The sequence below is a fragment of the Athene noctua genome, chromosome 24 (genome assembly GCF_965140245.1).
Source record: "Athene noctua chromosome 24, bAthNoc1.hap1.1, whole genome shotgun sequence".
NCBI classification, from domain to species: Eukaryota; Metazoa; Chordata; class Aves; order Strigiformes; family Strigidae; genus Athene; species Athene noctua.
This window is the reverse complement of record NC_134060.1, coordinates 3,476,676-3,492,512: the sequence shown is the minus strand read 5'-3', so window position 1 is coordinate 3,492,512 and position 15,837 is coordinate 3,476,676. Positions and strand designations below refer to the sequence as shown.

Here is a 15,837-nt window from a genome sequence, read left to right as displayed (position 1 = left end):
CCCTTCAAGTGCCCTGGAGTTGAAGATCATCGTACTCCTGTTTAGTCACCAACCCATCTCTTTTTCCTGCTCCACCTCCCCTGTGATGCCATCTCTGAAGATAGGCTTGGCAACTCCTCTTATCTAGAGCCAGAGAACTTCAGTGCACAAATAAACAGCAAACAGAAAGCCTCTCGCTCATGAACATGAGCTGCTGTCTGTGTGAAAATCCCCACGTCTGACAGCTGAGTCATGGAGTCAGGTGACTCAGGAGGCAAATAAAAAGTGGGAGGTGGAATAATGTTACCTACTCAGAGGTTTGATGCGGTATCTAGAGCAGGAAAGCTCTGCCTGGGAGATGAGTGGAAAGGAGGAAGAAACCTCTCTCCTGTTTTAGGAATGAGAGGCAGTGACACCTTCAAAAAAAAAATCAAGGTTGACTAACAGTGTTAAACCCAAAGTGAGAACCTAAACCTTAGATGAGGAGGCGGGTGCTTATCACCCTCATCAACCATCATCCTCATTTTCTCTGTCATTTATGCCATTCCAAGTAGCTTGTAGAAAGATGGTGCAGCCACCTGGATCTATGCGTATCATGGAACCAAGCAGCGCTCCCTGGGAAGGGGCTGTAGCGCACAGCAAACCCTCCCATGGAAGGCCTCAAGGCCACATTTCTGCCCATGCAGGTCAAGGTGCTGATGAGGTATGGAAGTGCACAGCAGTGGAAGCAGTTGGCACTGGACTGACACCACTTTGGCCCACAGAGTACTGTCCGTACCACACGGCTCTCTAGCTAAAAACATGAACTGGCACAAATGCACCAAGTAACTTGAATTTAAGATTGGGTTTGACTCCTTCTCAGTAAAACATTTCAAACCCTAATCCCTGCTTCATGCTACGAACACTAACACTCATCACCACTTTGTGTCTAAAAACTCACGGAACAGCAACTTGCTCCTAAGACACAACTTGTCTCTGCAAAAACATGAGATCTGTACGTTTGCAATGGTCATTGCCAAGACCGGCGCTGGGGCGAGGAGAGGGACGCAGACTTTCTCCAGGAAAGGGACACAGCCAAGGGCACTGGAAACCCAGAGACCCTGGATTGGGAGTTACCTCTTGACACCGTCTGCAGCGTAACTCTCGGGGCAAGGTGGCTCTGGCTGGGGTTTGAGGATATCACTGAAGAGTAGTGACTGTAGACAAGTGGAAACAAAACAGTCAGAAGTAGAATCTTTCATTGCTTTGTCCATCCACCTTATCCCAGACATTATAACAGAAGTCACAGATAAAACATGGACCCTCATTTCAAAGCTTTATCCTGCTTCCAAACTCAATGTAAAATCCCAACAATTCAATGGGAATGGCATCAAGCTTCTAATGCAAAAGCAAAGCTCCCACTGACTCCAGCACGAGCAAACCCCAAACCAGAGACAGCCTCAGGCAGTACCCCCCTGGCTGCACTGCCAGCACGCAACCCACTAACAGCTCTGACCTCCTGGGGATCCTCTTTGAAAGTGCTGTCTGGCTGCCACCTCTGCTGTGGTGGGGCTACGGGGATGGTCTCGAAGAGGGAGTTCAATGAGCTGTTGTCGTATACATCCCCTGGAGGGACCATGAAGTTGTCTGGGGTGGCGTCCAGCTTGCTAGTGCCTGGTGGAAGCATGGCTGGCTTGTGAGGAGTAGGGACGCCTTCAAGACTTAAGCCGTTTTTCTTCTGTGGCTCACAATATTCTTGGGTCATGGAAACGTTTTCAGACAAGAGCTTCATGAGATGGGCTGAGCCATCAAAGGATGCAATCTCTGGGTCGTACTCCATTCCGTGGCAGTGCCTGGTGGAGAAAGGGTCCAGTCTCAAACCAGGGCAGAGCGTGGACATCCCCAGCAAGTTGTCACAGCAAGAAGCAAATGCCTTGACGTGCTACTGGGAAGCAAACTGCAGAGTCTAGCTACCAGGTGACCTTGAGTCAGCTGTGTACATCTCCTGCTTGATACGGGAGACCTGACAGGCCCATAGGTGATCTCCACCCATGTACACACCTCACAGTGCAATCAGCAAGGGCCAGAGGTGCTCAGCAGATAAGGGATGACCACACAGAACCAGAGAATATTGTTTAGACATGGTTTGGGGCCGCAGATCCAGGGCCTACATCCATTATTTCTTTATTTTGGCTATTAAACACTCCGAGCAGCAGGGACAATAGGAAAGATAACTGCTATGTGGTCTTTCAATCTTGGTCTTTTTAGGACTCATTGACACTGAAAGCTGATCTTTTAAAACTGGCTTTTTTTTGCCTTTTTGTTTTTTTAAAGGAAAGCTGATTCTTGTACAAATTCACATATTCCAGGAGCTTAGGCAGCAAAACTCCCAAAGAACACGAGATCAGTGAAAAACTGACATGGCTGCAGTGTGGGAAGGGAGGTGTATGGCCCAGGCTGCAGAGCAGAAAATACTTAAGTATCGGAGCTATCAAGTGATAAAGACATGTACAAAACCACACTCCCCTCGCACACGGAAACTATCCCTTTGTGCAGCTTCCCAAGAACTAACTGGTCCCTTCCACAGCAGTGGCTCTGTGACCCTCCTGACTCTGCAGCCCCAGCTGAGCTGGGAAAATGTGTTACCATGCGCAGAAAACAAACCAGCCCCCACGTTAGCAACCCGCACACCTCTTGGCAGCATGAGCTACCCCTAAGGGAAGTAAAGCTGAGCGGGTAGCTCCCACCCACTCTGCTTCGAGAGCTTCACCTTCAGATATATGCTGAAATTTCTAGAGTTAATAAAAAAACATACCACTGTCCAGAATGCAGTGGCCTTTCGGAGAGGAGAAAACAGCTTAACTCAGGTTACTTATGAAGAAGGAATCAAGTATCGTTCAAGAGGGTTATTCTGTCAAGTAGTTAGAAACAGACAACCAGAAAAGGTTGCCAAAGCACACAGCATCCAGGAAGGGGAACTGAACTCATAGTGGCAAACGAGCCATTAATTTAATAGTTAATTATCTGAAAACCTCAAAGACAAATGGGAGTCACTGGAAGAGAATCCTGGGAGACTGGAAGCAAGTGGAACAGAAACCCTTATCAGCCTAGGCAATGGAAGAGGACTTGGTCATTCCCTTCTTGCTGCCAATGCTTAATCCCTTTCCCCATTCCAGTTGTCACAAAGTAGGAAATACAGACAAATTCTTCAGCTGCTACAAATCAGTGTAACTCCTCTGAACACAGCTAGACAGATCCTCAGTTGTGTAAATGGGTGTAGCTCAATTTATACCTGCTTGGGATCTGGCCTAAAGAATTTTAATATATGTCTCAGGGTTAATAACCTCCACTGTTGTTGGTAATAACACTGTGCTTTGATGTCTATTTTATGCAAGCTAAGAGACCATGCATGCAAGCAGCTGCAGGAGAATTAGACAGCTATAGAGAGCAAAAAATTAAGCTAACCTCTTTCCTAGTTCATTGCGTCCCATCATACCAGATGGAAGAATCCTCTTCTCCTTTGGGACCTAGAAAAAGGCAGAACAAAGAGTTTGTTTATTGTTAGATTTTATTAATGGAAAGCAGAGGGAAAATGAGCCTTGTCTGTGTAGCAAGTGAAGTCTCATAGATAAAACACTGGGTGAATAACAAACACACTGTGAGGACACGGGAGACCTGGGCTCTCTTGCTGGGCTTCTGCTGCGGATTCCCAAGGTGACCTTAGGCAAGCCACAACATCTTGTTCTGGGAAGGACTTTCAAAAGCACCCAAGCGAATGGGAACGTGAGTCCTATTGGTTTCATTAAGGGCTAAATCACATCCACATTTCTTGAAGCTCCATCCTAGAGCAGCACTGGAAAAATAAAGATGCTAGGGTTTGCAAGGCACACAGCTCCTCCAGCTCCGTGTCTCTCAGAGCACTGCTGTTTCTTGTATGAACACTGCCAGGTAAAAAAACACCAGCCTGAGACTTAAGACACCCAGGTTCAGTTTTCCACCCTGTTCTGGGTTCTCTCTCCAGTAGAATGGCATTTTGTGCCTCAGTTTACCATCTGTGCACTGGGGATAACAGTGGCACTCTACGCCCAGGGGTGTTATGAGGATCACTGCATAAACAACACGGAGAGCTCAGTACCTGGGTACCCTCCTAAACTGCCTGGGCCCACATTTTACCTTCACGCTTCTCCTCTGGCACAGACACCCCCAAGACACCCAGCCCCAGTGGGAACGTACCATGTAGTAGTCATAGAGGAGGCTGAGGGCAGCCACGCTGTCATCATCCCCATTCACCCTCATCATAGCTTTGGTGGCTGCGGTCAAGGGGTTCTCTAGGTAGGTTTTCCAGGCTTCATCTTCATTGGTATAGGGGAATTTCTGGAAGTTCATGGTGTCATTCTTCATCAGACGCACAGATCTAAAACTGAGCCAGACAGAGGAAAGAGGGAATGAAGGGTACTAATTTTCCACAGCAATTTCCACCAAGCTGAACACGAAGGGCTTCGCAAAGGCACTGCTGGAATGGAGAAGGGATGCTTTCCCGGGCCTTAACTCCCAGAGTCTTCAGGATTAACAGTTCTTCTGCTTGTAGCTATGTACAAAATTAGGTCAGAGTCTCTGTGGCGGGGCCATGCAGAGAGGCAGATGTACCTCTGCTTCCCTCCTCCTGCCCCAGGATGCAAAACACCACAACATCATCTGCAACTGCTCCTTCCTCAGCAAGCTCACACTGCCAGCCAGCCAGATCATGCACCGCCAAGGTGGGATGTTGGTCAGTAACCTGAATGCAACGTGATCAGGAAACTCCAAAATTTTTCCTTGAATTTGGAGCTAAAGGCCACAAATATCACTCAGAGTTCAGAGATCTTGACCAGATGAAACCAAACCCCATCATTATTCTTCGCTGTACTTCATGGCTTTTAAATTTAGTTCCAACCTAACTTTTTTTTTTTCCCCCCCAATAATTCGTATATGATTTTACTTAAATGGAAGTAGACAGGCAGATCACAACACCCTCCCTTCCACTAAAAAATTCCTGACAAAGGTGAGGCTCATGGGACTACGTGAGCTGAGAAGCAACATACCAAAATAATGCCCTGCCTGTCCTCTCTTCTGGCACTTTCTCCAGGTCTGTCCAATTTATGTTAATAAACTGTCAGACACTTAATTACCCAAACATTGGTCATCTTTCCTTTTCCTCCAGCAAATCCTACTAGCAGCCAGCACAGAATTGCCTCCACGCATTCCCTGGGTGCTCTGTGCTGCAGGTTCACCCTGCTCGGAGGAGAGGGTGAATCAGTCGCTGTACTCCTGTCACATCCTTCAGCCACGTGTTTATGGTGTCACCACAACAGCTCATACTATTCATCATAAAAAAATAAGTTTGTGGACAAAAATTACTCTTTCAGCAAAATGGAAATGTCCAGGAAAGGTAGACTGGGGTTTTATTAGCAGAAGTTTAAAAAAAAAAATTAAGAAATTTATTTATTTAAATCTCCAAAGTTGCCAAGAGCAGAACTTTTTCAACTGCTGATTTTTTTTTTAATGGAAAGGCAAAGAAAATCTACAAGAGTTTAGGTAACGAATGCTACATTTCAATGGCATTTTTATAAGGAAAATGTTGTTTCCCTTAAGCTAGTCTCCATGTGTTTATAGTAAGTCCCAAGCTAGACTTTTAAGTGAATCATTCGGAGAACAATAATTCCTCTTGAAAGGAATCTGGCATGTCTGAAACTCCCAATTATTGCTAACCACGACAGATACTGCCAGCCCATTTGGTGTGAGCTGCCCACGCTGACAGTGAAAAGCCAGGTGCTCAGCGGATGCTCCTGGGCTGGAAACTGGAGGGCGTGGAGGAGGACCTTGGATGGGGTGAAGGGTGCTGGTCCGTCCTCCCCGGCAGCCCAGCTAAGATGGCTTCACTCCTGCCTGTGCACCAATCTCTCACACTGCCACGTCTCCAGCAGGGAGTACACGTATGAACCACACATGGATGGTTTTGGCTCCTGGGCGAGCCCCAAGAGCTCTCCTTGGCTGAGCAGAGCGGCAGCCCCATAATTGTACGCAGTCTTTCCCAGAGCAGCACAGATGAGGCCACCAAGGGCTTCCTCTGGTGTCCTTGTCACCTTTTTATTACAGAGGATGTTGCTTCCACACAGAGTCCCTCTGCATCTGAGCCGCACAGGAGAGAAGCTGGTAACGGCTCTGCTAGTGGCCTGAGGCACCCAATTCCCACTGGTTTCTGCGCTCACGTGGTGGCAGGCGCCCGAGCTCAGGTTGGTACAGAGAGCAGCTGCTTCCACCTTACGGTTCTGGCCACCGCAAGCTCCCATCACACCTGGTTATAACGGAGATAAACCCAGGTATAACTGGGTTTGCTCCTCTTCTCCCTCGCACATCGGGATGATGGACCAACACCAGTTTCACCCCGTGCATGAAACTTCACCAGGTGTTTTGTGAGTTTCGTTGTCTTTAGCGTTTCTCACGCAGCCCTCCCTCCCCTTCAGTGCCGCTGCTGTCTCCAAGGCGAGCAATCGGCATGACTCAGATTTCACTGCTGTCGACTTGGCGATGGGCTGTTCAGTCCTGTCTGGACAGGAATCCTCACCCGTTCTCAATCCGATCTTCTCAAGGAAGAATAGGCAGCAACAGAGCTTGCTCTCAGGGTGAGACTCAGCTCCTATCACTTGTAATCAACATAGATAAACACACCATGGTAAGATGTAGCAACAAAGCATTCAGGAGCTTAAAGCACAGATACTACAAGGAAAAATGCTTTGGAGCTTTATTCTCCCTTAGCTGAAGCACTCCTTGTTGTGGGACTCTGTTCTGCCTCCCTGCCTTGTCACTTTGGAGTGGCACAACCACTGTATGCATGAGCAGCTGATGGTTTAGCATTTTATTACCTGGTCTGCACTCTGGAGGCAGAGGGAAATTGGAAGGGGGAGCTTGAGATCTCAACCGCTTGTAGCTGTGTCCAGTTTATGAAGAATACAAGTTTGAAAAGTGCCCTAGGAGCCTGCATCTCATTTTCACGAGCTTCGTTGGATAGCTCTGGCTGTGCTGCTTGCAGACATCACCCCCTCATCACTGCCTGCCCCACGCCTCTGCTAGGAGAAACTGTCCCTGCAGCAGCGATGGCACAATGGAAAACCTGCCCTACCCTCCACCTGGCATACTACAGCAAAGGCATTTTCCAAAAGCTGTACGCTGTGCCCTGAATTCAAGAGCTCTAGAATGTGGGCACACATGGCCCGGTGGTGCTCCTGTTACAAAGCAGCAAACTCCAGCGGAAAGGAGGGACCAGATTAGGGCTGCAGCATTTTAGGCTACTGCAGCAGGACTCACTGGAGGCTTCTGTCAGGATCCTGTTGTGCTTAGAAACTGCAAAGTCCTTGGAAGTCAGTGGGCCGACAGCACAGCAGCTCCTCCCATACAGTGGGACTGCACTGGTCCCAGTGAGCTTGCACCAATTCACCCAGCTGAAGACTTGGACAAAGGTGACACGATGTCCCCATCATTTATTGCACATTTATTTCATCTTGTTTCTTTTCCAGAGTTCATGTGATCCCTAGTAGTCACTGAAGTGTCTTTGAGTGGAGCCGTGTGAGTTGCCTCAGATAAAACCCTGCAGCTGGAACAGCTCTGCAGATGAGATGTTACAGACTCTGTCCCACCTCCCTTCCAGAGAGGTCAGCTCTGCTCTGACCCTATTCCAGAAGGTCAACAGGGCTAACGAATATCTGAAGAAAGAGGGTGATTCGAGGAGATAAGCAGATATGACGACACATTTAGGCACCGTTTTGACACCAGATGCATTTTGGTTCATGCAGCTACAGGATACCATCATGTCAGTTTGCTTCTACAGCCTGCTTCCGACTCAGCATTAGCAATCTCTGGGAAGTAGAGATGCAGGAAAGAGACATCCAAAATCCAGATTCAAACACACATGAACTTTACTTTCATCACTCCCTGCAATGCCCCTTCCATGTGGCTACGTCATGTTTGTCCACTGCAAACTGTGTGCTCTCTGGCAAAACAAACTTTCCTTTTACCCGCAGCACCTTGGTGCAGAGGCTCAGGCAAAGCGAGGGTGGGCTAGTGAAACACAAACATGCGGGACCAGTGGCCTCCCTGCTTGTGTGCACAGACTCACACTGCTGGAGCCTCGGGGTCATGTGCAAAGCAGTGCATGATTTGGGGAAGGGAGCAGTCTATTTGTTTCCAAACAGTTTAGAATTTGACACAAGGTGATACCAGCCCCCTTTCCCCTCTCCATCCCACCCAATCTCTGTTTCCCCTATTTATCTGCCAAGTCTACCATAACAGTGGCCTCCTGATGATGAATAAACACTCCGGGCTATGCTGAAACAGGAGAATATGCCCAAAGGGTCTAGGTGGGGAGATCAGCCAAGCAGGAAAGAAACGTTTGTATTCCTTTTGCCTTTTGTTGGGTTTCAGTGGGTGGTTTTGCCGGCCTTTAAGCTTTGTGTTGCTTGTCTTTGTTCTCTCCTCAATAACTGATTAAGCCTCCAACCTAAATATTAGCCTCACCAGATGCTGATGGCTACAGAGAAACATCACTTTGACAAAGGAGAGGAGAATCCATGGCAACCAGCAGCAGGAATTCAAAGCCACAAAACAGAGACCCGGGCCTGCAGGACTTCAGAGATACCCCAGGCAGTTCACGTGGGGGCTTTCATTAGCTCTGGCTTCCTGCATTGCACTCACTTCCCTGTTGGAATAACCCTGATGCTCCCCAAGAGCCTCTTATCAGTAATACGGGGAAGGATCAACACGCAAGAAAGCGGGACCAGTGAAGAGCAGCATTTACCATGACCGAGTAAATGGCACATTTACTACTTTCTGAGGTAGATTTTAGCTTGTAAACCAGGCCCCCTTGCCAAGGAAGAACAGCATCCCACAAAGTGGCCTCGTTACTAAATCCAAAATTTTCAGCTAAATTCGGATTTTACCCTATCTGCAGGTTTAGTAAATAAGCACACCTGAAGACAATGCGCCCGTACAGCCATCAGTAAGCACACTGTCACAGGCCTATTCACAGAGCCAGGCAAAAATCCAGACAGAGAGAAAACCAGGAAGAAAAACCACAAAAAGAAACAGAACAAACAGACTAACAATGAAAAACGTTGCCTGGATGCCAAGTACAATACAGTGTCCATCCATAGATGTCATAGGAGATCACTAATCTCATGGACCCTGGCCTGTACTGCCTACAGACTGAAATATTTTCTCTGGCAGCTGGGTAACAATGAGGACTCTTGTCACTGGGGCATTTCAGCAGCTCGAGCAGCCTCAGGGTAGTGCAGTACGTTCACTCAGCACAACAGCTACATGTTTCCTAGCCAGCCCTCAGCGCTCTTTCACTCACACAGACAGTGCACAAGCCTCTCTTTTTCCTGGAAGCACATGGCCTGTGTGGCACATGCATGCGACAGCCCCCCCAGTCACATTCACCCAGACACCCTGCACCGACGCACACAACAGAGCATCCACCTGCGTTTAATAAGTGCTGGGCAGAGACGGGCAGTGCCTGGGATGGAAAGAAAAGGGGATGTATCGGGAGCATCTTTGAGAAATGGTTCCTGTTTACCAAAAGAGCGCTGAGAGTCCTCAGCGTGGATGCAGGCCGGTGGTGCTCAGCACCACCCACAAGACTGGAGTTAGCCGTGCAGCTGCTCCGGCCAGGGCAAGGTGTGGTGTGCCCCTGCAGGTGGGATGGAGGAGGGTGGGGACCAGGGCCATGCGCATTGTGCTGACACTGGGGAGCTAGAGCCCTGCCAAGCCCTTTGACTGAATCCCCCACCCCAGCTCTCCTGTGGAGCTGAAACCAGTTGGAACGGTTTGAATCCAAAGCGCCACGGAGCCAGATGAACCTTCCAGGGACAGGCACTACCTGCCTAACATGCAGGGGACTGGCCTGTCTCTCGGCCCTCTTGGGTTACTCGTGGCTCTTTAGAACCTACCAACCCAGGAATTATTCTTCCATTTTTACCCCAGCACAATTCCCTGCTTTTGAAGCTGTTTATTATCACCGGAGAAGAAACTGAGGCATAGAGACTGACATTAAAATTACGTATCCAAGGCTGCTCAGAGAGGATGGGAAAACAGAACCAGACCTGAACCTCTCCTATAAACCTCGCCAGCATTGGACTGGTTCCTGCCTTTCTAGCCTGAAGGGCTCCGTGAGTCAATTCAGTGTTGAGTGATGTTTGGGGGACACCAGCTGGTATTGTGTCTTACCTGATAACATCATCCTTGAGGTATCCACCCACACAATCACATTTCACAAATGATTCCTGCTTTAGTGCCTTCCCTGCCTAACATAACAAATGACAGCACAGAATTAGTTTGCAGTTCAGGAATTATGGCTGATTTTTTCCAGAAGCAGTTTGTGATGTCAGATGCTTCAGTTTTGAGGTGTCCTAAGTTTCACAGAAAGCAGGGCCTCAACAGTGCCTCTGACTGAGCATCTGCTATCACCTGGCACTTCTGAAATCTTGGTCTAAACTTCTACTCACTTTCTTATTTTCATTATAGACAGATAAGGACATCTTATGTAGACATGTATTCATGAACACAAACCTTCATCTCCACCAACACATAACACACACACACACACACGCTGTAATGAAGCTCCCAGTCCTTCAAACACCATGAGAAAGATTACACATGAGGAGAAGGGCTTCATAACTCCAAGAGTCTAGGTGCTTTTTTAGTTATCCTTTTTGTTTTCAGTGCCTATGGATTTTTTCCTCCCAGCTTCCACATCCAAAAACCTAGCTACTTGTTATTTTTTAATTCTCATATATTCGCTGACTGCGAGAGCTGTGGCTTTTAAATAAAAAAAAATAATCCGTTTTACAAGACTTGGATTAAAAAAATCAGTGGTAGCAATAAAAGAATATGCAATCTTTTGTGACAAAGTCTGTTTTTCACTGCTCAGATAATCTGGTTTTAATCCAGTAATCAATTATTATGGGTTATTTGTACTGTAACAAGGCCCAGAGGCCCTGACTGAGAATAGAGCCCACTTTTACTCAAGTTTCTATACTTCCCTCATCACATCCTATCACAGGATCCTGCAGTAACACACTAAATGATGTTACATATTTCTGTGTGAACCTCAGCACTCAATTTCAGGAAGCAGTAAGAGCAGAGATTAACATTAACCTCATGGAAAGTTTGCCATTTCAGGGTTACGCGTTGAGTCCCGGTGTCCTACGAGCACTGAGAGCCAACAGGACAGTTCAGCCCTCCCATTTGAGGCTGGGATGTTCTCATCTCTTCCTACTGCCTGCAAATTCAGTCAGCTAACAAACTTGGCACCTGAGTTTAAGCTGAAGGTGGGCGAGGTGAATCCTCAGCGCGTTGCCCAAGAGGATACAGGAAGCGTGTGTCAGGGCAGGACACTTGACACAAGGCTCACGCCACGCAGCGTGCTCCCTGCCCCAGCACTGGCCTTGCTCCACGGCTGGCACTGCCTGGACCTCCTTCAGCTGCGCTGGGGACTATCAACAGACCCGGTGAGAGGCAGCCAGGGTTGGCTCTGCCCTTTTAGTTTCCTCTTTGGGTTCCTCTCCCATCCTGGAGGGACCTTTCAGACTGGCCAGACCTCAGCTGCCCAGATCTCCTACAATGCAGGTGGCTGATGTACTCTCTATGCACACTCTAACGTATTCAGATTCAGAGTATCCTGTGAACACGTGTCCCCCAAGACAGAGAAGCCTCTTGCTTTGCTGTTTAATTAAAAAAAAAATTTAAAAAAATAGCATAATGTGTTTCAAACAATGTTTTTGCCAAACAAACACCATTCATCCCGTCCTAGGTATGACCCTATTAAACAACACATTTCTGGAGAGCAAGTATCACAGCTCAGACAGCAAAGACAGAAGGATGGAAAGAAACAAAAACTTGACACAGCAGGCGGCTGGCACCTGGGAACCAAGTCATTTGGTAAATGACACGTGCTCTTTTCCTCTGAGCACTTGTGGTACGAACATCTGGGGACAAGGACTGGGTCTGGATCTGAGCTACCCTCACCCGTACCATACTCACAGCTACCAGCCAGAACACCTGGAGGAATAACACCACCCAAGCCACCGCAATTGCTTATCTTCCAAACCTTTGAAACTTGGGGATTAGCAATGGAGTCCCAGCCAGAATTTAATCATATGCTACATAATCAATTCCACTGATTCCTGTATTTTTCAGCTGTTGCCTTTATCATCCCTGAGCACACGCTATTTCGGGATGCGAGGCACCAGCCGGGGCAGTCTCCCTGCCAAGGAGCTGAACAGAAGCACCTGCAGGTGCAGTGTAAGTGCAAGTGCATTTTCCGATGAATACTTTACAATGATCAACAATTTAAACCTCAGACGAAACAAAGCAGGAGTAAATCCTCATTAGTGTAACTGTCTTTATTCTACAGATTTATCTGGAATTACACCGATGTACCAATCGGTTGAAAATGTGACCCAAAGCATCAAAGCAGAGATACTATGTAAATGTTGATTTATCTCTGCTTTGAGTCTAGAGTTTATTCAGAGGGCTTTTACTCCTTTGTTGTGAATTGCATAGCAGTTATTTGATTGTTGTTTCTTTAATTTACAAATCTCTCTTTCTCTTTACATAACTTTAAAAAAAAAATAGAACCCCCGTCTCCCTTGAAAGCATACCTCGCTTCAGCATGGTTATCCCTTGTATGCTTTACTGCCAGAACTTTATAAAAGGGCTTTAACTTTTCATTCACCAGGAGCATAACTCAAGTTTTAATAACACACCTTATGCATGACAAAAATTTGCTTCTGGCGATCATGGTTTCGACCACAAAACCACAACTGGGAGTAACTCCTGGTTAACTCTTTCAAGCCCACGCATTGCAGAGTTAGACATAAGTTCAATTTAGAAGACTATGGAAATTATCAGTTAGAATATTTTATAATAGGCAAACCATCTCATTCTCTCATGCCACGCTAGTCTCTTCCCAGTCCTTTCTGTGAAATTAAAGGGGCAAATGGAGACATGAGATTATTTTCCCTGTCATTTGGGGTGACAGCATCAGTCCATGGGGATACCACAGCTCCCTTAAAAATCAGCTGCATTTGGGCACATGTTCACAGCTCAGATCAACCCTCCCTGTGCTCAGCTGGTGGGGGGGGGTGTGTATAAAGAACAAGGGCTGTGCCAGACACACAGACAGGCGCTGCTGCCCTTATCAGATCCTCTAAGCACTCCTCCTGAGAGCCCTTTCCTTCCCCCCAGTTGTCTACAAAGCTACACCCAGTATGACTTTGGCCTGGGTGATTAACCAGAGGTTAACAGCTACTACAACAGCCCCATTGCTCAGATGTTGGGCTTTAGCAGCTCTTCCCAAGGTTCCTCCTCCCCGGTGACACCTTTTCTCCCCTCATAGTAAACCCAAAAGCTGCCTGAACGTTTCAGCTACGCCTTTGGTACCACGGAGCTCCCAGCTCCCTTATCTCCTATCGCTGCTCCTCGTCAGCCCCGGGGAGCTCTCGGGTGAGATCCTCCAGGTCCATTGTGCTCCTAAAAGCCTTCTCCAGGCGAGCCCCTCCGACAAGGCACCAGCAGGCTGGAGTTGTTCCACCCCCCCCGTCTGCGCTCCCGAAAGAAATTTTTTCCCCCAGCTGTGGGCTAATGGACTAAAGTGACATTTTCGGAGAGATCCGCAAACGTGTCCTCAGGTTCAATCTGTAAGAAAACGTTGCACGGAGCCTTTTACCTCCGGAGGTAACCAGAGCCCCATCCCGTGACCTGTCCTGAAGACAGAGCAGACAGCAACCTCTGCATTTTTATCGGTCTTTGGAGTCGAGATCTGAATCACAAAGGGGATGCTGCTCCCATCAATTCCCCCTTTCTCATGTGAAAGGCACAGGGGTTAACAGCCCGTTAGTAAGAGAAGAGTCAAGCAACCATGTAATTCATCAGGTAACATAATGCCCCAGTCCATAATTAGTAATACATCAATCTAATTCTGCAATGCACTGTGTACACACACACTCCGCAGCGTTTTGAGAGTAAACCGCGTGGCCTGACTCTTTAAGTTTAAAAAGCATCGACTATAAACTCAGACAAGCACCAGCTATAAAGTTCAGAAAGGAAAAATGTAAGTCACTGATTCTTAATCGATCCAAACATACAGATCCCGGTATTTACGTAAAATAATAATTAGTGCTGCACCTTTTCAGGGTTCTCAATTATTAAGAGATTAGCTGTCACAAGACCTCTGCCAGACTCTGTATGTGTAAACACATAGAGGCATGTTTTTCTTTCAAAATACCTTCCGAAGCACCATATCTATACAGATGCGTACGTATGGACATATTTTTCTTAGTAAATTCTATTACACACAAGTACTTCATACAGGGCTATACACCTAGATAGCTTTTTAAAGACTGGATTGACAGCAGCATTCACTACCATTGTTCAATATTCCTCCAGCCTTTACTACACCGTGTCATACCAGCATGACATTTGTTTCATTCCAGAGGTGCAAGGCACGGTATGCTGTGCAAATCCATACCATCAGTATCCAAAGTCCAAAATATTTTGGAGAACTCAAGATTAGAAGCAAGAGTTATGCAGGATCAACAAAATGTTAAGTGCTTTTTATTGGGGTTTTTTTTTAAAAAAAAAAAAACACCAAAACAAAACACCAATAAATCATAATAATCACTTGATCGAATCACAATGTGAATCCATTTACTTAAAAACCAAAAAAAAAAAAAAATTAAAAAAAAAAAAATCACACAACAACCCCAGCCCCCCAAAAATGTAGAAACTCATCAAAAATTAGTAAATACTTTGGAAGGTATTCTCTAAGGAAAAAACTAAACCACAGAATCACCACTTTTGCCTACGTTAGATTTTGTTGGATAGAGGCAGAACAGACTCACATCTAGACAGAAACCCTGTGTCAAATTTTAGTCCGGGAGAAGAAAAAAAAAAAAAAATCCTGATTTTAAACAACTCTTAAATAATAAGAAGTGATTCCTCCTAAGAGCAGCAGCAGGTTAGTGAGGAACAGAAAGTCTGAAAAACGCTCCCATCCCATTCTTTTACTTCCACTTGCAAACAGCTGGGCAGGCAGCTTAACCCGAGGAGTCTTAATTCATCCAGACCCAAAGCACTTAAACAAGCCTCGGAAGAAACTCTCAGCCCTTACAGAGAGGAGTGGGGAAATAGAGAAAAAAAAAAAAAATTAAAAAAAAAAAAAAAAAAAACCAAAAAAACCAACCCAACTCTACTTACTCCAGTTCATTAGACATTTCCCCACGTTTCCAAATCTTCGCAGACAGTAAATTCTGATGCCTTCTCTCTCCTAGTACCTGCTAAAGACAGACATTGCCTGTGAAGTGTTTGATTTATGTTGAGGTTTTGCGCCCAGGTATTTTGCTGACAGGTCGCTTGCCGGGGATTGGCTGCCGGCACAGGTGCCCTGGGACAGGTACACCCAGACAGGTGCAGCCCGTAACCCTCTGCCTGCCGGCCCCGGGAGGATGGAGGGCAGGGAGCTGGGTGGGGAAGGAGGGAAAAGCCCTGCGGGGAAAAAGATAGGATAAAGGAGGGGAATCAGTTATTCATCTCCGTGATAATTAGTTTCAGTTTGGTGGACGTGTTCCATATCTTGCGATGCCAAATAGCTGTCATTTTTATTAATCTGGGGGTTGATTTGTCCTTTGCTGTTTCTTTATATATAAATATACAGACAAAAATACGTACACACACACACACACACATATATACATATAGGAACACATTAGGGAAGAAGAAAAGCCGTTTAAGTTTCCTCTCATTCCTAAATGATAACTGCACTGACAGGCTAACCCTTTCTTTCCT

General features: G+C 46.7%; 1 protein-coding gene across 1 annotated transcript in view; it reads right to left on the bottom strand.

Moving 5' to 3' along the window:
* Positions 1 to 15,323, bottom strand: part of GRHL3 (grainyhead like transcription factor 3) — a 28,424-nt gene extending 13,101 nt beyond the window's left edge. The window contains exons 1-5 of the mRNA XM_074926114.1: positions 15,250 to 15,323; positions 4,192 to 4,378; positions 3,424 to 3,485; positions 1,475 to 1,811; positions 1,096 to 1,175 (exon numbers count right to left, since the gene is read on the bottom strand). Of these exons, the coding sequence (XP_074782215.1) occupies positions 1,096 to 1,175; positions 1,475 to 1,811; positions 3,424 to 3,485; positions 4,192 to 4,378; positions 15,250 to 15,266 (683 nt within the window). The 5' untranslated portion in view covers positions 15,267 to 15,323. The remainder of the gene's footprint in view (positions 1 to 1,095; positions 1,176 to 1,474; positions 1,812 to 3,423; positions 3,486 to 4,191; positions 4,379 to 15,249) is intronic.
* Positions 15,324 to 15,837: the final 514 nt, after the last annotated feature.